Source organism: Chelonia mydas, chromosome 6 (assembly GCF_015237465.2).
Source record: "Chelonia mydas isolate rCheMyd1 chromosome 6, rCheMyd1.pri.v2, whole genome shotgun sequence".
Lineage (NCBI taxonomy): Eukaryota > Metazoa > Chordata > Testudines > Cheloniidae > Chelonia > Chelonia mydas.
Window position 1 is genome coordinate 102652291 of NC_051246.2, and position 26610 is coordinate 102678900.

General features: G+C 41.5%; 1 protein-coding gene across 7 annotated transcripts in view; it reads right to left on the reverse strand.

The window, feature by feature from the left end:
- Nucleotides 1–26610, reverse strand: part of CCDC88C (coiled-coil domain containing 88C) — a 124448-nt gene that overhangs the window by 35186 nt on the left and 62652 nt on the right. For all 7 annotated transcript variants that reach the window (XM_037900839.2, XM_043549102.1, XM_043549099.1 and 4 more), the window contains exons 5-14: nucleotides 22054–22112; nucleotides 20111–20194; nucleotides 18126–18266; nucleotides 17095–17279; nucleotides 16248–16329; nucleotides 15621–15779; nucleotides 8427–8573; nucleotides 6240–6384; nucleotides 3063–3244; nucleotides 332–469 (exon numbers count right to left, since the gene is read on the reverse strand). In XM_037900839.2, coding sequence (XP_037756767.1) covers nucleotides 332–469; nucleotides 3063–3244; nucleotides 6240–6384; nucleotides 8427–8573; nucleotides 15621–15779; nucleotides 16248–16329; nucleotides 17095–17279; nucleotides 18126–18266; nucleotides 20111–20194; nucleotides 22054–22112 — 1322 coding nt within the window. The remainder of the gene's footprint in view (nucleotides 1–331; nucleotides 470–3062; nucleotides 3245–6239; nucleotides 6385–8426; nucleotides 8574–15620; nucleotides 15780–16247; nucleotides 16330–17094; nucleotides 17280–18125; nucleotides 18267–20110; nucleotides 20195–22053; nucleotides 22113–26610) is intronic.

A 26610-nucleotide genomic window follows, 5' to 3' on the forward strand; every position in this document is an offset into this window, starting at 1 on the left:
CAGCTGGTATCAATCCAATCTTCTTCAGCAATATGGGATTTGAGTTGTACATCCTAATCTGTCTAGTCAAGGCTTTTTGAAGGGCAGGGAAGAACCAATGCCACAAACAACCTGAAGGTTCCCAAAGAGCAATGGGATGAGCAGCAGACACCATCACATGTAGTTATTTTTGCTCAAAGACACCTTGACTTGTATTTGAATGAGTGTTCTGCACGCAATACTCTCTGCGGTCTATTACCAAGCCCCTGAGCCATTGAGACCCTCTAAATGGCCATGGTAAAATGACCACTACTAAGCATAAGCTTTTGGATCACATTTATGAAGTCAGCACCTGTCTGTCTTTGTCAGCTTTTACAGTCTCCATGACACCCTGTAGCTGTTCTTTCTCTTTTATCAGCTCCTCGCTTAAGGTCTCCAAGTCTTGGGTGCTTTGTTTCTCTTTTTCAATCTGATTTTGCAACTTCTCAATCTGCATGGAAAAAGCACCACAAAATACATCAGACAACAAACTGAACCATGACTATTTTTATTTCAGAGCATTTTGAAAAGCAGAGATTAAATAGATGGCCAAGATGCTATCCATTCCGGAAGGGTTATGTCAAACCAACAAGACTGAGGAAACTAACCCTTCCCTTCTGAAAGTTGCCAACCACTGTTTAACCAACTATACAAATTTAGGACAGAATTTTCAGAAATCTGAAAGTCAGTCAGAGACTAGGGGTGAAATCCTAGCCCTATTTAAGTCAATGGTAAAACTCTCATTGATTTCAATGAGGCCAGGATTTCACACCTGGTACCTCAAGTTGGACACCCAAAATGGAGGCACATGAAATTAGAGAAACTTCTAAAAATGTGGCTGCTAGCTATCCAGCAAGTCTGAGGGAACTATGGTTTGGTTTACTGTTGTTTTTTAAATTACCTCTTCCTCCATTAAAACCTTCTCTATCATCACCCCTTTTCCACATTCCCTATATCTGACACCCAGGCCCCTTGTGTCCGCCCACCATTAATATTTGCTTTGCTGCTGCATTAAAAAAAACCCAAAACCTTCCCACTCTACAAAAATCCATTGTTCATTCTTGGACATGCAGTTTTGTCAGCATCAGGAATCTCAGCGTCGTAAGTCTCCATACAGCATGTGTGAAGAAGACACATTTTGTTAAAATAAACACCTAATAAACCCAATGTAAGATACTTTACAAGTCTTATATCTCTTAGTATCAACAGACCATGTAGCACTGACACAGTAGCTGAGCAGCCAAATGACTGTGCAGTAACTTCTTCTCAAATCTCCTTGAATACGTGACAGAGTCACCAGCAACATGATCAGATTGTGATATTCAATCAACACTCGTAGACCAGGTTAGCTCCCATCACAGTCTATGTCCCTGTTCCAAAGTGATGCATCATTAGCAAAGAATTTTCTGTTTCGTGACTCTCAGCTGTTCTTGATCACAACACTTTAAACCCACTGGCATTTTTGCTCCTCTGTTTCATGCCCACACATTCTGCCCCGCCCCTGCACTGGCACTCTCTATTACTGGGTAATCCTACTCATTTAAAGGAGGGGATCAAACCTTTAGGTAACCCAAGCTTGGTAACACTCTCCCACTGCCAAAACAGGAGAAAATCAGACTAATGCTGGGCCCATAAGAGCTGGTACTGATATAGTGCGACAACTTGAGGTATCAAAGAAATATGTATGTGGTAAGTCAAAGTCAACTGCAGCTGTTCAAATGACTTAAGTTGCTGGGCACCAGAGACATTTGTTGGGCACTTTATACCCTTAGATCTCAAGTTCTGAGTGTTTTAATTAGAGAACCTAGCTTGAATGACTGTCACAAAGGGGCCACGTGGGAGTGGAGTGGGAGAGATGAATTTTTACAGACTCTCTCTTGCCCAGATAGGGACTCTGAGAAGTGGATTTTGTTCTCTCACCTTGGCAAAAGCATCCCTCAAAGTGCTCCCTGTAGTAAAGGGATGTCAACCTCCGCTCACTGGCATAGAGGCAGGTACTGTGCTAATTATAATCAGCCAATCTACGTCTAGACTACTATCTACAACACAGCAAATGGGCTCTCTCATTTAGGGCATCCTAATGATCCAGCACATCTTTAACGGTAAGCTGAGCAAAGAGGGGAGCCATTATGTTTCACGGCTGAAGTGTTGTATAAGCTTTTATCAATACCACAAAAGACATTGGTTACAGCAGCAAAGAAAAAGGCAGGAGTAGGCCCCATATCACGTTTAGTGTGTGTAGAGGGGTGAGGAGAACTAAGTCCCTTACATGGGAATTCTTCAAATGCATCAAACTAACAAGCATCCCGTTTCCCCACTGGCACTGGGGTCTGTTAGCTGGAGATCAGAATGCGTGCTGCAGCCAGACAAAACCCAAGCAGGTGGCCGTGGCAGAACTGAACACTCCTTTCCAAAGGCAGAGCTGGGCTGGCACATGAGCTAAAAGTATTAACAGTCGACAAGGGAGTGTAGCAAAAAATGCGACTAGCAGCACATTCATTACCAGGAATGAAAAGAACCCGTGGCTTTGTGGGAAAGGGAGATGCAGCAGAACGTTGTGATAGCCAGAAAAGGAGACAAGGCAGAGAAGTCAATCAAAGACTGTGAACAGTAGAGGACATTTCTTTAAAAATATATCGGGCTGAACTCGCCTCTCATGTAACTTCATTGATTTAAATGGAATTACACAAAGGGTGAGTGTAGCCCATTTGTTTTCTCCTCCGTAACAGAACAAGCTGAGGAAATACTTGTCACAGGAACAGGCAGTGGGACAAGAGCACAATCTGCCAGTGGCAGAATAGCTCTGTGGTGTGCATATACAAGGAAAAGGAAGACTATAAGTTATCTAGGCAAGCACTGAAAAATTAGTTGAGAATCTCATGCAGAATATGCATGAGCTCTCCAGAGTTGGCAGTACTGCCATCAAGCATCACTCAGGAATGCTGTAAGCTGCAGAGTGTAACAGGTCTAATTCCAGCACACTGTTAGAAACAGCAGAATCAGCTCCCAAATAGCTAAGCCAGCATGAACCTAGTGAGAGTTACCTTCTTGCTAAGTTGTTGATTCTCCTTCTCCAGCTCCACAAACTTTAGGCTGCTCTCTTCTGTGGTCAGAGAGAGATCTCTGAGCTCTTGGATGGTGTTTTGCAGGCTCTGATTGTCCTTTTCTAGTTTCAGAATGCGACTCGATGCACATTCGTTCAGCTCAAACACAAAGGACTTCCTAGCTGTTGAAACATAAGAATCAGAATGCAGGCGTTTATACACATTCATAAACATGTTATCATTTCTAGGATCATAAAACATAGATAATTAGGACCAGATCCTTATTAGCACTTCAGCTGAGCTAAGGTGGCAGAGTAGTCCCTAAGTAAAAACACCTACATAAAAAAATGGAGCATACTTCCATAGATAATAGTTACATCCCTTCATGAACAGGAAAGTGTCCAAAGACACGATATTGCAAAAGCTGCTTATTTTCATAGTCTCATATCTAAGAGTCAGGTTAGCTACTAAGTTGAATGATTAACTAGAAATGTTTGGTGAGACACACTGGACTAGAATCCATCACTTTTGCTGAGATAGAAATGCTTAAAAAATCAACTTCTGAAACTAGGGAAAACGCCATTTTCAATCATTTATACCATGAAGTTGCAGCTGCAGCCAATTAAAACTTTTATATCAATTAACCACAGAAATAGCTCACGTGAATGGGTGCCAGTGCTCTGGGTTACCCAGCTACTTCAACAGGCACACACTGAAACAGTGTGTGTATTTTAAGGCTGGATACACATGCACTAAGCAACAATCACAGAGAATTCTCTATGAGTGAGAGTTTTGCCACCGACTTCAATAGAGCCAGGATTTCACCCCAGGTGTTTAGAGTTCACAAGTTTTATCACATTTCATGTGACATTTCCCAATACCAGCATCTCCACTGCACATTTACCTTTTTCACAATGTTTGATTTTAGTAACTCAACACTCGAGTAGCTAAAAATCTACTTCCTTTTTTCAAATGTAACAAATCTACTCTCTACATAAAAATCGTATGTTTAACATGAAAGTGACATTAACTCTGTGTTCTCATCTTAGAAAATATTCATTCTTACAGGAAGAAAGACAAAATTCAGTGCTGCTACAGCCCCTTAAACAGCACTTACAACTGGCAGAAACTCCTGGGAGGCTGAATGGTTCACAGCATCCATGATCTGTATGAGCAATACACTGGTGAGTTTTGGTTGCATCGACGTTTAACACTAATACCATCAGCATGGTTCAATTTCAATTCTATTCTGAAATAAAGACTTTAAAAGTGGCTTTGTTGGTTTCCATGTTTATTGTTACCCAATGATTTCTCTATCAACTCTGCTCAATTTAGAAGTAAAAAAAAATGTTTTTTCTACGTGCCATCCTTCCAAACTCAACCCGAAATCCAATAGTCAGTCAAGCTGGGTTCTTTCCTGGTCATGCATCACCATAGCTAAAATAAAAGTTCTGCAGACCAAACTGCGCTCTCAGTTACATCTACACAACCTCAGCTGTCCTCAGTGGGATAAAGTGTAACTAACTGGAACTTCATAAATGGAGCTGGTTGAAAAGTAGGAAAACATTTTTGTGAACGATTTTGAAATTTTTAAGTTGCTTTCATTTCACAGGGTTCAAAAAAATGAAATAACTTTTTTGGGTCTTTTTCGAAAATTTTAATGATTTTTTATTCAGATTTTCAAAATTTTGTCCCCCGCTCCCCCTTTTTGTCCCCCTTTTGCCACTGAGTGCAATAAAATAAATTATGTCATTGATTCCCCTCCACTTTTCTTTTGCTACTCTGGAGAAGTTTTGAAAAGCTACAACTTTTGAAGAGTTACAGACTGAAAGAGTTACGAAGTTTATCCTTAAGTATTATTCCCCCTTTATAACTTTTCTAAAGTTGAGGAAGTTCTGAAAGGTTACAGAATGGACAAACAAAAAACAAACATGAAAAATGGGGAAGAACCTAAGCATCATTCATTCTAATGCATTCAGTGGCAAAAAAGAAATACAGGAAAAAGCAAAAAAAGGAGGGGAAAAACCAGAAATGAAACAAAAATTGTAATTTGAAACGAGGCCGAAATTTTTGCCTCATTTCAAATTTGCCATTGAAAAATTGCACTGTTTCCCAAAATGTTTCAATGTTGATGAAACCGTATTTTTGCTGTACAAGAAGAACCAGAGTACAGTTCACCCTCTCTGAACTTTGCTGAGCTCGCTTTGCAGGGCTAACAAAGTAAAAAGTAATAAGAGCTAATTAGTCACTACTGTTAGTAGACAGCTCAGAATACACACAGCAAGCCAATCGGAGGAGCAAAGTGGTGGTGCCATTTTTACATATAGTCACTTTACAAGACCCTGATTTTACCAAGACTTGGGCACATGCTAAAGTTTACATGATGTGATTTGCCCCACTGACATCAGTGAACCTACTCACAGTGTGTAAAGCTAAGCATGTGCATGAGTCTTTGAGGGATTAGGTAAGTGTTCAGTCAAGATCTGATACTGAAAACTTCTGCCAGTAACATCCTGTTATATATCCCAGGATTCTTTAAAATACGATTTTGTACCCTAGTATTATAAACTGAATTAATTATATAAATAGAAACCAACTATCAAGCCTATGAGATACAGAGCACTGATTTTTTTTATGTCTTGCATATAATTACTGAAAATGAATCACCAACTTACAAAATATCCAGCCAGTTATTTCCCCTTGCTCCCACTCATTTTTCACCTTCTATTAAAAATAGTTACCTCATAGCATAGGCTTTTTCCTGGGACCTAAAGATCAGCTGGGAGTAGAGAAGGGTTATTGACTCCTCCCAGCCACTAACTATTTAGTTAAAAATACCCTGTGCTGGGATTATTACTGTGCAATATATGGGGCTGTTTGTTTCCTTTTGGGCACTTTCTCAAGGAAGGTTTAAATATAAAGAAGTCATTGTTAATAGTTACATAATTTAAGGAAAGAAGCTGGAAGCTGTGGCATTATTAGAAACTTTTTGTTCAGCTTAAATAATAAACTGTCAAGTGGTTAAATACGGAAATTTATTTCCCCATGTGAACTATTCAGCCTGGAGTTTGAGGTTTTGCTCCTGCCCAATGCAGTAACTTGTTCCCCTCCTCTTCTACAAGGAAACCTTGCACAAGCACAATAATAATTAAGAGTCACCTTATGACTGCTACTTACTATCTGCGAGGTCTGTGCTCTTTGACAGCTGTTCTAGTTCCCAGCCGAGGTGAGCAGACTCATTCATGCTCTGTTTTTGTGCTATCTCCAGTACCATATTCTCTTCCAGCAGCTCTTCAATTCGTTTCTTGTCTGTGTCCCGGTCCTGTGGAAAGAGCATGCAAATGGAATATCATGCTGAGCTTATTAACTAGGAAGCCTGGAATGATGCATGCATCAAGAATTGAACAGACCCCTCTATACAACATGTGTGCATATGTTAATATACACATACAATATTAAGAGATCCAAGATTAAAGCCACCCTATGGATGGGCCAGATCCCAAATGAAACTTTCCCAGGTTCAGAGGTACTAAGATCCTGGGTTTTGGTTTAGGTCCATCTCTAATTACCTGGAATACTAAATGGACGCTTCAAGACATGTTTAATACAATCAAGCCTGCATAATTTCACAACTAACTTGACACAACTTTTTGACACTATGTGGGCTTTGCAATAATCTCTCTGTTCTTCCTAAAGCTGAAGATAAGCATCACAGAATCAGATACAGTTTTTCTTCATTTCTTGAAATGCCCAAAAGTGAAATCTTCATGTCACATCACTGTCAGCTTCACACAGCTTTTTAACAAAGAAACCTTGTGAAAAAATGGAAAATAAATTCATATAATGTACTTTAAAAAAACGACCATAACAGGTGATACCACATGCTGTAATTGGAACTAGGTGCTATTAGGGTAAGATCTCAGTAATTTCTAATTGACATTAACTTCTTGACTTAATTCTTGCCTTTCACATGCAAAATGCACCAAATATGTATGGGCTCAATGAGACACTGTTCGACATTTCCCAATAGAAGTCAGTTTTTTTACTGCTGATTGACAAAATGGGAATTATTCTAATGAACAGATGAAAAATAGGCTTGAATACAGAGAAAGCTTTCCATTAAAGTGAGTTGGTATTGAATGGGATAGACTTTAGAGAGTGATGAATAGCTGTTCCCAGTCAAAGTACTGGTGTAGCATATAGGCGCAGGCATGCTCTCTCTCTCTCTCACTCACACACACACACACACACACACACACACTCTCCCCACCCCTTTCTCCTTATAAGACACTTGAATCACTCTGAATATATTTACATGCATGATGTTTGCACTGAAATGAGAACAACCATCTCTATATGCTACCTAATACACGAAGACAGGCAAAACACATCCAAGATGAAAGGCGTCAGCTAGGTTAGTGATTTGGGGCAATATATTTTTGGTTGCTCAACTTGAGACACCTGAAAGGAGCGCCAGCCCCTCTGCATGTCTCAAGAGAGGCACCCAAAGTTTGAGGCATCCAAAATCATGAGCCAATTTTGAAAATCTTGGGTATCATTCGTTTCCTTAATTTACAATGTACTGAGCTGTGCATTTAGCATAACTCAGCTGGATCTGAACAACACCTCCATTCCAGCAAAATCTTTTTCAGGTTAGTAACTGACCGCACTTTGCAAGAATTCAGAACAACGAACCCATAAGAATGAGGAACACTAGTAACTAAAATTACGGCACATGAAGTAACATTTCATATCTTTAATGCAGTAATAAATATCCAATGTTATTTATTAGCCTTTTAGTTGTGAGTACTAAACTGCCAGGTCTTAAGTCTCTCATTTGTGTTCAAATGAATAACCCCTTTCCTCTGATTTATGTAGTATTAAATATTGAGAACATTTTATTTTTTGCAGTGGTCAATGCCTCACAGAACTCCGGCAATAACTCTAAATTTTATTTTCAGCAAGAACAGTTGTTCATTGCAGCAGATTTTCATATCCCAAGTGTAAGAGATTTAAAAAAAAAAAAAAACTGATACATTCTAAACCCTCTAACATCCATGTACATAGCTTCAATATTTTAAACTTGGTGATACATGCTCATGTAACCTGAAATCTGTCAAACCGTCTGCTTCTCCCATGCAGACCACTGGGGCTACTGATATATTTTTATTGTAAGTTGAGTGTCATGCTGCTTTAAGCATGCATAACGCACTGCACTGACACAAAGGTCACATGGCCTGAGACACATTAAAAACTTTGTAAATGGGATTTGTCCAACTCCAACAGATTATGTAAAAAGAGTATGTAACCTAGTTTAAAAACATGATTTTTAAAAAATCGCATAGTTAAATAAAGAGCGTGTACCAGCTCTACATCATGAAGTTTGGATTTCAATTGCAAGTTTTCCTTCTCTAGTTCATGCAATTTATCACCACGAGCTCTTGCTACTGTTAACTGTTCTTCTAGCATAGCCTTTGTTTCAATTAATATGATGTTGTCTTCTCTTAATTCCTAAAATACAAAAAGAAAAACAGCATATGAAATGGTGTTCATGCTCTAACATGTATACAAACCCAATATATACATAACCCTTAATCATAGCCCATAACCTGTCTATTAATGCTGAACTAAAGAGAAAGCCTACAAAGGCTTTCAATTTAACCCTAATTAATCCTAAAGCCAGTGGGAGGAGTCAGCAATTGAGCAATTAATCTTCAGGCATTTCTTGGCATTCATATAGAACTTTCCTGCAGTATGCAAAACTCTAGCCATCAGCTATCTCCTTAGAAATAGAGAGTGCTGTGGGGTGGAGATGTGCTGCAATTTCTTGAAAATAAACCTTGGCAGGAAAAAAAAAAAATCTCCTGGCCCGTGTGACAGGGTCGGGCCAGATGGCTATAGGAGAGTAATAGAAGGCAGATATATTAGCCCCAGGTCCCTTTTCCCTGGGTAAGGTAACAGGGAAGGTTCCAGAACAATCAGGAACCTTCTGGAGACAATTAAGACAGGCTGATTAGAACACCTGCAGCCAATCAAGAAGCTGCTAGAATCAATTAAGGCAGGCTAATCAGGGCACCTGGGTTTTAAAAAGGAGCTCATTTCAGTTTGTGGTGTGCGTATGAGGAGCTGGGAGCAAGAGGCACTAGGAGCTGAGAGTGAGAACGCGGACTGTTGGAGGACTGAGGTGTACAAGCATTATCAGACACTAGGAAGATAAAGAAGGTGTTGGGAGGAGGCCATGGGGAAGTAACCCAGGGAGTTGTAGCTGTCGCACAGCTGTTCCAGGAGGCACTCTAAACAGCTGCATTCCACAGGGCCCTGGGCTGGAACCCAGAGTAGAGGGCGGGCCCGGGTTCCCTCCAAATCCTCCCAACTCCTGGTCAGACACAGGAGGAGTCGACCTGGACTGTGAATTCAGAAAAACGGCCAAGCCGCGGGCTGCCGTGAAGCTCCAAGGCGAGCAAATCCGCCAATAAGCACAAGACCCACCAAGGTAGAGCAGGAACTTTGTCACATCCAAAAGAAAAATCTCTGGTTATTGTTGCTACTGTTTAGAACCAGCACTTCCATCACCTATTGTGTGGAATAACTTAAGTCCCCATCACACTGAAACTGATTAGTGCAAAGCTGTTGCAAAACTTTAGATTAATGTGTTTTGAGAACAATTTCCACTAGTAGTAAGAATCCATGGAGAAACGTTTCTATTAGTTTTTGGTTTTATAAAAAGAGAAAGGATGTTCTTGTTGTTAAGGCTGGACTGGGACTCAGGAATGCTGGATTCCGTTTCCCTGCTCTGGTACAGACACCCTGTGCTACCCTAGACCTAAAGAAGGTCCCTTAAGTGATCTGTGCCTCAGTTCCCCATCTGTAAAAAAGGGATGATTGCACTTTGTGCTCACAGGAGATACGATGATGGTGATGCAAAACAGACATCTGTGAGTAAATGAATAAAGAGAAAATGTTGAAACTACCAGTGAGGATCGATTTATCTCGTCTAGTCTAGACGTGATAAATCGATCCCCACGCGCTCTCCCATCGACTCCTGTACTCCAGTGCCAAGAGAGGCGCAAGTGGAGTCGACGGGGGAGTGGCAGCAGTCGACTCACCGCGGTGGAGACACCATGGTAAGTCGATCTAAGTATGTCGACTTCAGCTACGTTATTCATGTAGCTGAAGTTGCGTAACTTAGATCGATATCCCCCTCCCATAGTGTAGACCAGGGCTGATATTTTAAGACCTAAATTTTGGGCCAGGTTTGACCAGAGAGGATGGATATGCTGAACTGTCTGATACCAAAACAGATGCGAATGAGTGGAGTTAAAAACAGGCAGCAGGCTGCGTGTAAAATGAGTACCAAAAATACTCATATTGAAACAATGGGTCAATCAGAGTATATTTAATATATATACATCCTGCTCAGTCTGGACCACAGCCGTGAGAAGTAAGATGGTGCTTGACCTCATAAACATCACCTCAGAACAACCTCTGAAACTGCTTACCAAGCAGGAACTGATTATTTCAGTGTCCCATGAAGAGTCTAACTTTGTGCCAAGTAAGGTGTACACGTATTTGATCTCTGTTTGCAAATCACACATCGTTGGGAGCCATAATATTTGAGAAATGGGAGGTACGCACCAGGCATGTGCCTGAGGGGTGAGGGGGAGGAAGACCTGTCAGAGATCAGAATGTTTCTGATGAAATCTTAAATTAAGAACCTTTTGCAGAAGCCTGTTAGAGTTGGGCCAACATTATTTACTTGCACCCATTTTCTGAGGTCATCTTTATAGTGCAAACTTAATTTAAGTAATTACTCCAGGATAGCTCTATAAAGTTATGTCTCAGAGCCTGGGAGGTAGACTTGTTCTAACCACAGCATATTATAACTAATGTCACCACAGATAACCCTACGGTAGCACAACTGACCTGAGAATTGGTTTGGTATAAATCATTTTTGTATTAGATAAGCAGAATGGTTGGGTGTGTTCTTCATGGGAATGAAGATTTTTTTCCCCTTTTCAATTAATAAAACTCTCAAAATGGTTTTATAGCTGTGGCGTATTTTTAAATCAACAGCACAAAATAGTTATCTTTGGTCTTTTAAGATTTATAATATGTTTACTTATAAGAGATTCCAAAATCAATTAGAGGAAATTTACCTTAAAACTATGACTATAAAATATCCAACAATTTCTGATCTTGCCTTCATAATCCTCTCACTGAATTAAACCATAGAATTTGTTCTGCATGTAACAACATGGGCCCTGATCTTGCAAACATTTACGCCCATGAGTAGACCACTTAAAATTAAATCTTGGCATAAGCATTTGCAGGATTGGAGCCAGAGTGTTTTCTATTCAATTGAAACTGGAGAGTTCTCGCTCTCTCTCTCTCTCTCTCACACAAGTCCATATATCTGATGCAACAGAAGTTGCTCTTGCTGAGCTGCAAAAATGTTAACAAATGCCCTGGAATAATTGCGTTTTGCATCCATCAAACTAAATGAAAATGTAAAAGAAATGCTTTTTTTTAAATGTTCACAGGAATTTCTTCCCATTACCCCGTGGGGAAACTTATTGCAGTTGAGGGAGGAAAAAATGCAAGACTCCCTAGTCTCCAAAAAGAATCTGATCTCCTGGAGCAGCACTAGACTCAATGGAGAGGAATGCTGCAGCAGGGTTTTTATGTTGGAGGGAACCACCTCCTCAGAGGAAGCACTGCATTAAGCCTGCCCCTGCACATTGATAGCTATGACCTCATTAAGCCACCACAGCGGGCAAGTCCATAGACTGCATTTGCATTGTGTTTTCTTAGAGCTATAATCAAATTAAAACAGCGTTTGGTAATTTCTTCTTGTCATGAAAGACGCGGAAGGAAAACATTCACCTGCTCAGACATGTCAAGTCTTGCTCGCTTGCAGTGAGGCTTGCTCCTTTTGCACTTGTTCTAAGGCAGCTTCTCCAATCTCCCTCCTGACATTAGGGACTTTTAGCCTGTGGTTTAAGGAGCTACTTAAAGTCTCACTCCAATTTCTCTACTCTTACCTCTTGTAAACTGTCTCATATGGTCTGCCCTCCATATGGCACTTTCATGACACTTCCTGGAGATGATATTCTTTAGGGGCATGTTTTCATGGCTGTACTTCAAGTACCAGAACCAGAGGCTTGTGAAGTGCCCATCATGTTTCTTCACTGAAGCGCATGCAATTAAAATGGCTTTTCCTCAAGCACCAACAGATTTCTCTTCAGTTACTGATTTTGCAGAGCTTATTGACAACACTGTGAAATCCCCAGGTCCCCACGGCATCATTTTACTACAGAATGATGGCCTACGTATTTTATGCATCTGTATTTTGATTGCCCCATCTATGTGAAATTTGTTTGAGAGTCTCAGACCCTCTGAGCTTAGGAAGCTACCAGTAAGCATCAGGGGAGTTGGATCAGCTTTATAGCCTAGTGGTATCTCTTACTGTCAAGTGAGAGACTAGAACTAGATCCCTGCTCTGACACTGGGAGTGGTTCTGAGGAAACTGTAAATCCAGCTATTTTTCAAGGAGGTGAGAGGAATGTGAGTAGGCACAGCTCTCAATTAAGTCCTATTCATTACACCTCACTTTGAAGGACAGTTGCTTGAGGCAGGGTGGAAATGGAAGGGAAACTGAGGGATAACACTGGCTGCAGGACATATATATTGTCAGATTCTGGCCTCATTGCAGCGGCTTTACATTGGTACAGCAACATAAGAGGGCCAGAATCCCCCCAGGGGAATTTCCTGAATGCAGCCGGCAGGAGCAGCATAAGGCCAAAGGAGACAGACTTACGCTGCCCTTGTACAAAGGGTATTTAGGAGTGGCTGGAATGCAAAATACTGGCAATGTTACACTGTGGAGCAGCCCAAAGGCAGCTAAGGCAGCTCCTAACTTATGCCAGAGGACACATTGACCCCTAGAGCAAACAGAGTTAGAAAGGTGCCAAGAAGATGTAAAGTGATCTTTGCTCCACCCCTTGCCTCCAGATTGCAGCTCTTAGAGATGCAACACAGAAGCTCACCTATGATGCAGAACCTCGACACCCAACACAGAAGAGACAGAGGTGGGAGACTGCATAAGGGATGGAAGAAAAGAAAGAGATAACGGAGAGCACTGTAAATTTTACATTATGGATCATCAAGTTAACTTAGCACACAGGAAGCAGAAGTGGTTAGTTTGAGGGTATTGCTGGCTCTAGGACAAGCCACAGTGCTGAGAACCCAAGTACAGTACAATAGAATGGCTTCCTTCTTGCTCTCATATGAAGATAAGAGGAAACACTAGCCTCTCCCATGCTACCAGAACCAACTCCACTCTGCATGCTTTGGGCAGCAGGGACAAATTAAAGTACAGCAGCACAGCGCTGAAGGGAAACTGTCAAGACATGGCTCTGCTATCTAGTGTGCATGATAGAGTGAATGCACAACTGATTTGCCAGCTTGAGGGAGTATGAGAGAGAGACGACTAACAGGAAGAGATTCCAGTAAACTGGAAAATTGCCAGCAGAGAGTAACCTGCCTCAGTTTGCAGTTTATACATTTAATACTCAGCAGGCTTAGTGGACCTATTCATAAGATGCAGTGGACAGCTGGTCCCAAGGTTGGCGAAGAGAAAAATGTATTTACAAGGTGAGGTTTGCAAACCATAAAGAACAGCCATGTTTTCAGCAGGGAGTGTTATGGGCATATGTTTTAGTAACACTCCATTATCTCAGAGCCAGGGGCTTCATCTGCTTACAGTTTGGGCCCAATCTTGAAGTCAATTGCAAAATTTCCACTGGCTTCAGTGTAAGCAGAAGTGGGATTACATTATTCCAAGATTCAGCCTCCAGAATCAATCTCAGACAGTCTTTTGATTGCATCTGACTGGCTAAAGTGCCACATTCTTCCATTGCAAAGGCAAAAAATTACTCAACCAGCCCAAAGCATTCTCTTTATTGCTAGGGGCATGACAGTCACAATCAGATATTTATCCACAGGACAAGCAGAAGAATTTTGTCCTGTTCTGCATTTGTTTTTGGTTACCATAAAAGTTTCATACACAGTGAAATAAACAAGGGAGTTGGATGCTGTAAGGCAGAGGACTTCAGTATTAGTTTGATTCAGTTCTGGAGCCCATATACAGTAGATTCAGTGAAGTATTTGTTGACAGCTGTTTCCAATAATCTCAGTCACACGTTGAGTCTATCCATTTTCTTTAGCACGAATCCTAACAGAAGCAAACAAGGCTAATGCAAATGCACTGAGCAGAGTCGTCCCTTGGGTACTGTGAATCGGGGTGACTGCTCCAGGCCCCTCGCTTTGCAGGGCCCCACAGGCCGGACCCGGAAGTGATGGATTCGTCACTTCTGCCCCAGGCCCCGCAACCACCTAAGGATGGCCCTGACACTTAGGCAACCCTTCCTGCCACAAGGTCACTGCTATCTTCCCATATTACCAGAAAAGAGGTCCATCAATGTTTCTAGCACAGAATCCTCAGCTCTTCTTCTCTATTAGTTTTGGGTGGAAAAGAATTAGTATGAATGATCAGTAGAAAAACTCCAGGGGGTAGAATGAGGTGCTTGTGCTGTGGGTGAGCTGAAGTGGGGTGGCAGGTATCCCTCCGTATCAGGGAAATGTAGGGGATCTCAAGAGTTTAAGGTGAGATTAGCCCAGAGGCCTAGAAAGAGAGTGAAGATAGGACGAGCAGTGTCCTGAAGTGGCTAAGCAGAAGATATTGGTATTACTAATATCATAAACTTATAGGTATAAACACTCCACTTAAGAGCAGTTTCTCTGTTATTTACAGGTTTCAGAGTAGCAGCTGTGTTAGTCTGTATCCGCAAAAAGAAAAGGAGTACTTGTGGCACCTTAGAGACTAACAAATTGATTTGAGCATAAGCATCCGAAGAAGTGAGCTGTAGCTCACGAAAGCTTATGCTCAAATAAATTTGTTAGTCTCGAAGGTGCCACAAGTACTCCTGTTCTTTCTGTTATTTACAAACGCCAACATTTGCAGATTTTGATTCCTAAAGTTTGCCATCCGAATCTATACTTAAAAATTTCTGGCCACTTCAATCGGAGCCGCAGATGCTAAGAACCTCTGAAAAAATCAGGCCACTTATTTAGATAATTAGCACAGAGTACTCACAAATGGAAAATTTTGGCCAAAGAATCAACTCTGGCACAAAGATAGCTTGAAAATGTCCTGCAAGGAAGTTGCAAAGAGGACTCAGACCTGTAGTGTCAAAGAACAGGGCTGCTACAGTCAGCCACTTAATGGAGACCCAATAGATCTATAATGAGGGGGCTTTTCAGCACTGGCCTAGCCCTGCTGTCACTGTTGAGAGTTTTACCACTGACTCCAATGGGGGAGCAGAGCTAGGCCACTGCCGAGTGCTTTCAGAAATCCCATCCATCAAGTATTATCTGGAACTTCAGTTTGCTTTAATGTGCTGGTAGAGTGGGTGTGATTACAAATGAAGCATGAACTGGTGAGCAGCACTGGGGAAAATGGGACCTGCACAGCAGATTTCTTTCCTGGTCTTCACTTGCCTCCATACGAGCCTTGTAGAAATCCACATCATGCAGTTTCTCTTTACACCGGACCAGTTCCATCTCGAGTCTCTCGACTCGGTTTGCCCTCTCTCTCAGTGAATCCAGTTCATCTCTGTATGCTCGGGCAGAGCGGGCATCAGCTGCCAGGTGGATATTCTGGGAAAAGTGTCAGACAAACAGAAAAAAATAAAATTAACCCCTCCCCTATGCTGGTAAAACTAATGACATACCCCTTCCCCTGCCCCCAAGTCCAAATGAGCAGAAATGAATGGAAAGCCAAGAGTGTCCCCATGGTGCAAGTGTGGGGAACTCTTCAATTAGCCATCAAACTCATTGCAGGATTGAGTGGTAACTCAGCCTACAGGGATTCTTCCGTTTTCAGTGATCAGCGTTGTATATGCTCCAGGCATTATTGGACTAGTCGGTGAATTGAGCAGATATGAGACCTGCTCTCACCAGTAAAGTCACTGCATTACTCTGTCACAATCAGACCTACACACAACATGCTGCAGTAACTTGGTTCCATCATTCAAATTTCATCAGAAGAATTTTTATCTTACTATTGAAAGCAATTTTTAAAGTGATGTGTCACTGCAGCATTACAACTGAAGAAGCTCCACTTACCTCCTGTTTTATTTTCTGCAGCTCTAGCACAAGCTGTTCTGCTTCGTGTTTAGTGTCCACAAGTTGCTCAGACTTTTCTTCCCTAAAAATGATTAGGGAAAACTTAATAAGAAAAATATAACAAGGGTTTCTGGAACAATATTTATAGTATTAACATCATGGCAAGATGCTGGGGGTATTAGTCACAGGAGTCTACCAGGGTAATCTGGAAATGAGACCTTCTAGATTTTCTTGGTGCTGCTCCAGTTTCAAAGTTACCAATAGCTACAGATGTTTTCTTGTGGGGCCCTGAGCCACAGAATATTTGGGACTGTCTCTCTTTTTTAAATCATCATTTCACCTGCCATTCCTGCTGCCACAGCTAACAGCCATTTGTAATCAGTCCTTCTCAACGATGACTGCCAACAAGCGAGGGTAATGTGTATGCATGTGGGGAAGGGGAAACAACAACTGGAATCAACAATCTTTGAAAACTTAAGGATGGTATAGGGATGGGGAGGGAAAGAAGGAAAAGGGAAAGAAAGAGTGAGGGAGGTGGGAAGGCAAGAAAAGAGGGAAGGGAAAGACAAACTAATGGAGGCTTGAGATTGGTGAGAAGAAAGAGGGAAGATGGGAGAAGGTGATGCCAGCTACTTTGCGCACATCCTTTCCTTGAGCAACCCCCAACCTACAAGACCCAATTCTGTAGCAAGTCTGCGTGTAGAACTCAGAGATAAGTCAACGTGTTGAAGCCAATGGGCAACCCGATGCTGCAAACTCAGGCTTAATACACATTTACTTGACGCTGTTAGCAAAGAACCTGAAATAGACAGCGCTTCTCCAGCAGCCCAGGTGGTTGGTGACTTACAATTCCTGTCGGACCCTTCTCAGCTTTGCTCTTGTGTCTGCCAGTTCAACAGCCAGGTGCTGCTTGTCCTCATTGGAGAGACGATTGGCTAGCTTTGGTGAAGAGTCTGGACTAGATGTTTTCAGAGGACTTGGTGGTTGCTGAGACTGCAGATAATCTCTCTCTTGAGTGAGATCTACAATCAGCTGGAAAAGGAGAGAGCCAGTGGCATTAACAAGAAATAACAATACATTGGACTTATAGCTCCTTTCACTCAAGCATCTCAAAGTACTTTGCAAAGGTGGGTAATTATTAGCCTACTTTACAGATGTGGAAACTCAGGCACAGAAGGTTCAAGTGATGTACCTAATGTCACACACTGAAGTTGGTGACGGAGTTGGGAATAGAACACAATTTTGATTCCCAGCCCTTTGCTGACCACTGGCATACACTACTTCCTAGTGTTTCAGATAAGGACTTTATTTTGCTTAGAGTTTTTATAAAAACTGCAACAATTTACAGCTTTAACGAATACAATCAGAGTCAAATCAATACCAGTAGGAAGAGGGGGAAGTTAAGAGATCTAGGTCAGGGAGAAGAGAGGTTTCTAGCAGAGATCTGAAATAAGATTAACTGATGAGTCACAGATACAGAGAAAAGGTGTCACTGGTGGCATAAACTAGAGAGAAGGCTCTTGAACCAACAATGGCAGATATTGTTGGAGGGACAGAAAAGCATCCACTCAGAGAACAATGGGTGAGAAGAGCATAGGAGACAAAAGCTTTAAGGCAAATTCACAAAATAAAGCATATTGTGTTTCCTGCACACACTTCTCCTTCACAGATCAATTCTCTGTAGCTCAAGTATACAATTTAAGGGAAGATTAAACATCACTCTAACAAATGCTAGAATTCTTAGAGATTTAATAGAAGAGATTGAACCTTAAATGAAACACAGAGGCAATCAGTACAGAAGCAAAAGACAATAGAAAAGCAGAGCCTGTGTCTGATCCCTTAAATGAACTGTATGAGAAACAGACATCTCATTCGTACTTCTGTGCACTCGTCTCTCTCATCAATAAGCCTCTTGAGATGGAAAACCATATTCCTTGAGAGAGACTCCAGTTCTTCTGGGGCCATATCTGGGAGCTCTAGCCACTGCAAGTCAAACACATTCTCCTGGTTATGAGTCACCTGCAAACAAGAACAAAATACAGTTTGTTTTTTCTAATTTTGCCTGGTATATTTTCAAATGTTGCTTGTTGAATTGATTCATTCTGTGCAAGGCTTTTCTTTCAAGTTTGCTACTTATATAACTCAACTGTTGGAATCAGTACAGTTCCTCTTCCAATTGTCAACAATTTTCAAGAATCGATGAGTGGGTAAACCTGGTCATAAATGTCACTTTTCAGCAAATATAGCCAGGAAATGGTACAGAAATGCTCAGTTCAACTGCAACATCATGTAACAAAGCTTCTAGTTTTCACATGATAACTAGATTTAGAAAAAGTGGCCAGATAATTTTGTGCTCAATAACACTAGGAGTACTGTACTCAACTCTCAATCTTCAAGCGGGTGAGCTAGTCACTGCAAGAGTCAGGAAGACATCGGCCCTGTATTGCACAATTAGCTAGATGCATTATTGTGGGGGTGACAAGGTTTGTCCTTTCCCTGATGCTCTGGTTATTGACCACTGTGACAGGGAGTATCTGATTTAATGGATCTGATGTGGCAGTGATCTAATCTGGTATGGAAAAAACATTTTTTTTTACTATAATTCTCTAATAATTGCTTTTTTTCCAAATGAAAACTGCACTAGACTGGAAAGGTTTGTTTCAAGTTGCTATGTCCACATTTAGGACTATGTATGTTTCTGCTTTTACCAGAATCATATTCTTTATATTCCTTAGTCTTTAAATGAAATTGTTAGTCTGTGGAATCTACTTTTAGAAAGCAGATTTTAAAATATATTAAAAGATTACTGTCAACATCTTCTAACAGTATGTGTTCCCCAACCCTCCTAGGTTAGTTGGTTTTTCGCTTCTGCATCAGATGACGCCAGCACAGCCTGCGAGAATGTGCATTTTGTACTTGAGGCCCGCCCAGCAGAGGGCATTTACAGAAGGTTTCACCTGAACTCCTGAAAGTGGGATGATAGCTGCTGTTTGAGCAAACATTTTTTTTTCTTTTAAAGAAGCATTTAGAATCCAGATGACATGTCACCAAATTATACCATTTTTAAAGACTGAAATCAAATTTTGGATCATTGATAATATTTTCAAAAGCAATTATGGGACTTAGGTTCTTAAGTCCCAATTTCAGAAGTGCCACAGGCACTTGGGAGTCTCATTGCCTTCTAATGGGACTTAAGCTCCTAAGTGACTTTTGAAAATAAGACTTAGGCTACTAAATCACTAAAGTGCTTCTGAAAATTTTACCTGAAATCCTTTTTGTGTATCCTTATAAAACTACTTTCAGTTTGAGCCGACTTTTGGGAGTTCTGACATTTATCACTGCCACTCTTTGAGAAGTGGTTAGGCCAGTTAATTTCCTAACCACCTAGTAATTTTTACCTTTTAATTTGATTACACTTAGAGGGTTCATCTACATGTGAGCTGGGAAGCAGAGATTCCCAGCTCAAGTAGACATACCTGTGCTAGCGCTAGTCAAGCTAACATGCTAAAAACAGCAGTGTAGCTGGAGTAGCGAGGGAAGGTGGCTCGAGCCAGCCACCCAAGTACGTACCTAGTGCGTCCAGGTGGGCACATATTTGGCAGGTAGCCCAAGCTGCTACCCAGGCTATCTGGGCTAGACTTCTATTTTTAATGTGGGTATGTCTATGCGAGCTGGGAATCATACCTCGAAGCCCAAAAATAGATACACCCATACATTGACGGAATACAGATATTTCTTTGTGTCAGACACACTAGTGCCACTATGAAAGGTTAACCTGTGCTACTACATAGCAAAGTAAACAATACCGCTGAACCCACCGGGAAGAAAAAAAGAAAGCAAGCTTCAAGGGCTGAGCACCCTACCTCCTGAATGTGTGAAACAATTGCAGCCTGGGTCTCGATATCCAATTGTTTTATTCTTTCGATAAATTCTTCCTTTCTTTCACACTGTAAACAAACAGAAAATAAATACACACATCACTTGAAAACAGCTATGGATCAAAACTCTACCATGGTGTTATTTTCTTTGAACGTCTCTGCACAGCTAAAAAGACACTTGCAACACTAAGGGCCAGACTCCGTCAGGCTTACTCACATTGAGTAGCTAGCGCTTTATTGCACTATTCCAATGCTCCTTGAGGTGACTGAACTAACTGGTGAGTCAATGAACGTGTGGCCCAAGTAAGGGTGACTGAGTTCTGCCAAAAGCTTTTAAACTTCAGGCTAAGTTAAATGTAAAAAAAAGCAACCCAACCAAAACCCAACCTCCCACCCTCCTGAAAGCTAAAAATCAAGGATTGGATCCACAGCTGGTGTAAATCAGCAAAGCTCCACTGATTTCAAAGGAGTTACACCAATATATACCAGCTGAGGATCTGGCCCAAACTTTACTTTACATGATTTAAACCGTTTGTTTACTTTTTGCATTTTGCTCATTTTGGGCAATGACAACAGATCAATTGGTTCTGCTTTTGCTTCTGCTCACTTCAACTTCAGTTTTTGGTTCCTGGGCACTAATGAAATGTGTGCTTTGTATGTAAAATACCACAGGGGGAATATTTAATGAAAAATAACTTTAACTTCATAGCTTCGCAACTCTATTTTTATCAAATTAGTTTTGTAAATCTTAAAAAAACAAAAAAACACCCCACACCATGACACTCAGTGCAAATTTGGGACCTCAAGTTGGCAGAATCTCTAGACAGAAGTAACAGAGAAGTTGAACATTTCCACAGTCTGGTTTCTGTTGATTCCATGATATACAGTGCCGATTTTGGCCCAATTCTGAGTACAACCATTCACTTCAGTGGGAGGAGGTTCAAGTCCTTAAACAGGAACTGAGACTCTTCAGCCCCTTGCCGAATCAGACCTTTTATTCTTTGCGTTAAAATGTGTTAGTAAGTATAAAGTTCCGAACAGCCACATGAAGAGAGCACTGCTCTGACATAATTGACTTGACACAGCTGGGCAGGGAGAGTGTCCTAAGGCATGACAAGAACATTAGACAGACACACAAACAAGGTCAATTATAAGCAAAGACTGGCCCGCAACATTCCTATTGTCTGTTACAACAGTTTACAGTGGAATTCCGAACACAGAGCTTTGGTGGGCAGGACAGTGATTCCTTTATTTGGTTAACTGTCATGTGTTTCAGGGGAATTTACCGTATGTATCAACTGTCCATTTGGTTTAACAACACAACATAAAAACCCTCATGTGATCAAACAAAGTTCCTATTTATTTAGGACTTTCTGTCTACACATATTTTTAAAAAAAGGTGCAGCTGAGTAGTATTCTTGAGAAGACAGTGAGTAGCTGTTGGTTGATCTATTCTCTTTGCACTCATGTACTCCACTATATTCCTATATACTCTAACAACAAAAACCAACCCCGGAACAAAACCAAACCAACTCCCTCTCCCCCGCAACAGTCCTTAGACTCAGGAGATTGTTCAAACTCACGTTCTCTCCTGCAGGAATTACTGGATGCCAATGATTTGGATTGCCTAATTGTGACAGCATGTATCAAAGCACTGGTTCAAACACTGGCAAGGCAGGTGGCAAGCTGAGGCTATAACTTATTATGTAAAATGTGCTCATTTTTCTCCCATCTCCTTTCTGTTTCTGTTTCATCCACCTATTGTGTCTTACAGTTCTAGACCACAAACTGTCTGGGGCAGGGAATTTGTTCATACAGCACTTAGCATAATGGGACCTCGATCATTGATTGGTACGTTTAGTTCAAGCACCAAAATCAGATTCAAACGACGTATTAAAATATTTTGTAATTCCATAAGTCATGTTCACCTGTACAGCACAGCCCAATACCAACAACAGCATCTTCTTAATTTCATCCATACTTTTACCTACATTGAAAGAAAAGAGGCAAATCAGTCCACATGCACAACATGAGTTACAAAAAATATTTGCATAAAGTGATCTCAAAAGATAGAGCAAAGCCCTGTTGGGTTGGAGTAATTGAGTGCTTGCATATATACACACGTCTAGATATGTTTAACATGATTTCAATGTAGCAAAATGATTGTTATAGATTAATTTAACAGATCCAGCAAAGCACTTATGCATTTGCCTGTACAGGCACCATGCTTAATCCCTTACTTCTGATGAAGAAAAAATAAAAAGCAGGAGTGGGGGAGGGATTGTTTTTAAAAGGAAACCCCCCCCCCCCATACAACCCAAATTACACATTTTAAAAGTAATCACCACACAGCTTTCCCCAGAGTTAAAATCAGAATGCTGAAGAATATTAGTGCGTACTTAATTCATTGTCTATCGCACAGTGGTATGCTTCAGCAATGAGCTTTGTCTCTGTTCTGCATCCAAGTGTACACACTTTGAAGTGAATGCTCCATGTGCTAAGGAAAAAAAAAGGGGGGGGCTGGGTAGAACGGAGAATATTCAGTGACCATATGCTCGTGGATCCGTCGGGGGAGAAGGGGCATAAGCGGGTTGCTATTGCAGGGAATCTTGCTGTGACCAAGAACCCAGCAAGTATCATTCTCATTCTTAGGTGAAGAAAAAGTGCTAGGGAATGGAAATTGCTCTGGCTTATTGCCAAGTTCAGATCTTGTTTCAGCAAAATTAAAATATGGCTATTACCTCCTCATTGGGGAGCAAATAAAGTTATATATAGTAAAGATAAGGGATGAGGAAATTAGAAGAACAAAAGGTTGAGGCATAATTAAAATTGCCTGTGCAGCTGGTAAAAAACTGGAGGCAAGTTAGATTCAAAATGAAACATCCAGGAAACACCTGATATACACACCATGGCGAAAAAATAGGCAATGCACACTTTTCTCTCCCTTACCCATCTGTCAATGTATGCACTCTTCACACACTGTATAATCGTGAGATAAACATTTTCACATTCTGCACCTCTCTACTTGCATATTCAATTGTTCATATCTATATATAAGCCGAGGAAGGAAATTCCCTCTGTTCACTGAGAAGTTTTTGTGTGCAACTGTATTAACACACCAACATGCACCATGTCCTTGTAAGGCTGTGCTGTGCAGTAAATTACATGCATCTGCAGGACTGACAGTAGAGAACGGGAGTGAAATTGATTAATCAGTTATGCTAACCCAGCATTTCAGATTAACAAAGAAGGCACACTGACCTAAATTAGCAAAGGGGTGGAGTTTCAACCTGAGAATCTTGCAATGCAAACCAACCAATGTTACTGTTTAAATAGGGGAAGAGCTCTAGTGAAATAATTATTTTGCCTTTTTTTTTTTTGCCTCCCTATTTTCTTTTAATAAAAAAGTCCCAAAGTGTCTAAATAAACCATTTTTGTTAGCTAAATTTTCCAGGACAACCTGAGGACAGAATGCTTTGTCTGTTTAAAGAAAAAACAATTTTATAAGAATCAATTTTAAAAGTAATAAATAGTTTTTCAAGAGTGCTCCACACAAATTCTCAGTGCCTGATTTGTATAGGATCTGATGTATCATTAGGGCTCCATAAGTAGAGCTCTAGTCTTCTAGGAGAACATACAGTTGTAAACCCTGCCAGATCCCAGGCTATCTTACAGGTATATTTTTATTTCCCTTCAGGCTATTTAAACCCTATTTTTCAAAAAGGGTCAACATCCTTCCCACATAAACACACAGTGTTACAGTATTCGTGGCTCACTCTCTTTAGTACAACTGAATTTTTGTGTACCTATAGAATCCAGTTTTGCACAAATAAAATAATGCTACATTATTCTGAGGGATACAATCGACTTGAAATGTAGTCAATAACAAAAAAGAACTGAGTTAAAAGTAGTTTCAGGCAATATTTCTGCTTCTAAGTACACTTGCCAATTTTTGTGGCTTTACAATCAAATTTTCCTAATTAAATTTTTTTTCTGTGTCTCCTGTTGCACCATGAAAGACCCTATGTAAAACTGACTGACTGTACAGGAGGACTGGTTATTAGGTGTTTTAAGAACAGGAACATAAACAATTCAGAGACATGCCTTTAAAGTTGATGAACCTTAATCCACAGCACCTTTCTCCATCCTCCCACCAAATGCTGCTGAATCTTACTATATAGCAAGTGCTATCTCAGGTGAATCAGCTGATCCTGTATAGGTGTAAAGTGAACTTTCTCCCTGTGTTTACAAAATACTCCCTTTACAGGAATGGGGCCGCATGCATTTTGAAGCCAGTGTCTGATAACTATTTGGTCCAGTCAGTCACTATTGCCCTAAGCAGATATTTAGCACTGGCTAGAAAACAAGAATTGTTTGGGTGGTATTGGTCGGGGACTCTCTCCTCAGGGGGACTGAGTCATCTATCTGCCGCCCTGACCGAGAAAACCGAGAAGTCTGCTGCTTGCCAGGAGCTAGGATTCACGATGTGACGGAGAGACTGCAGAGACGCATCAAGCCCTCGGATCACTATCCCTTCCTGCTTCTCCACGTGGGCACCAATGATACTGCCAAGAATAACCTTGAGCGGATCACTGCAGACTACGTGGCTCTGCGAAGAAGGATAAAGGAGTTTGAGGCGCAAGTGGTGTTCTCGTCCATCCTCCCTGTGGAAGGAAAAGGCCTGAATAGAGACTGTCGAATTGTGGAAGTCAACTAATGGCTATACAGGTGGTGTCGGAGAGAAGGCTTTGGATTCTTTGACCATGGGATGGTGTTTCAAGAAGAAGGATTGCTAGGCAGAGACGGGCTCCACCTAACAAAGACAGGGAAGAGCATCTTCACAAGCAGGCTGGCTAACCTAGTGAGGAGGGCTTTAAACTAGGTTCACCGGGGGAAGGAGACCAAAGCCCTGAGGTAAGTGGGGAAGTGGGATACCGGGAGGAAGCAAGAGCAGGAGAGTGCGAGAGGGGAGAGCTCCTGCCTCATACGGACAAAGACGGACGATCAGCGGGTTATCTCAAGTACCTATACACAAATGCACGAAGCCTGGGAAACAAGCAGGGAGAACTGGAAGTCCTGGCACAGTCAGGGAATTATGACATGATTGGAATAACGGAGACTTGGTGGGATAACTCACATGACTGGAGTACTGTCATGGATGGATATAAACTGTTCAGGAAGGACAGGCAGGGCAGAAAAGGTGGGGGAGTTGCATTGTATGTAAGAGAGCAGTATGGCTGCTCAGAGCTCCAGTATGAAACTTCAGAAAAACCTGAGAGTCTCTGGATTAAGTTTAGAAGTATGAGCAACAAGGGTGATGTCGTGGTGGGAGTCTGCGATAGACCACCGGACCAGGGGGATGAGGTGGACAAGGCTTTCTTCCGGCAACTAACAGAAATTACTAGATCGCAGGCCCTGTTTCTCATGGGAGACTTCAATCACCCTGATATCTGCTGGGAGAGCAATACAGCAGTGCACAGACAATCCAGGAAGTTTTTGGAAAGTGTAGGGGACAATTTCCTGGTGCAAGTGCTGGAGGAACCAACTAGGGGCACAGCTCTTCTTGACCTGCTGCTCACAAACCGGGAAGAATTAGTAGGGGAAGCAAAAGTGGATGGGAACCTGGGAGGCAGTGACCATGAGATGGTCGAGTTCAGGATCCTGACACAAGGAAGAAAGGAAAGCAGCAGAATACAGACCCTGGACTTCAGAAAAGCAGACTTTAACTCCCTCAGGGAACTGATGGGCAGGATCCCCTGGGAGAATAACATGAGGGGGAAAGGAGTCCAGGAGAGCTGGCTGTATTTTAAAGAATCCTTATTGAGGTTCCAGGGACAAACCGTCCCGATGTGTAGAAAGAATAGTAAATATGGCAGGCGACCAGCTTGGCTTAACAGTGAAATCCTTGCTGATCTTAAACACAAAAAAGAAGCTTACAAGAAGTGGAAGATTGGACAAATGACCAGGGAGGAGTATAAAAATATTGCTCGGGCATGCAGGAGTGAAATCACGAAGGCCAAATCACACCTGGAGTTGCAGCTAGCAAGAGATGTTAAGAGTAACAGTTAAGAGTAACAAGAAGGGTTTCTTCAGGTATGTTAGCAACAAGAAGAAAGTCAAGGAAAGTGTGGGCCCCTTACTGAATGAGGGAGGCAACCTAGTGACAGAGGATGTGGAAAAAGCTTAATGTACTCAGTGCTTTTTTTGCCTCTGTCTTCACGAATGAGGTCAGCTCTCAGACTACTGCACTGCAGCACAGCATGGGGAGGAGGTGACCAGCCCTCTGTGGAGAAAGAAGCGGGCCGGATGCGCTGCATCCGAGAGTACTAAAGGAGTTGGCGGATGTGATTGCAGAGCCATTGGCCATTATCTCTGAAAACTCATGGCGATTAGGGGAGGTCCCGGATGACTGGAAAAAGGCTAATGTAGTGCCCATCTTTAAAAAAGGGAAGGAGGAGAATCCTGGGAACTACAGGCCAGTCAGC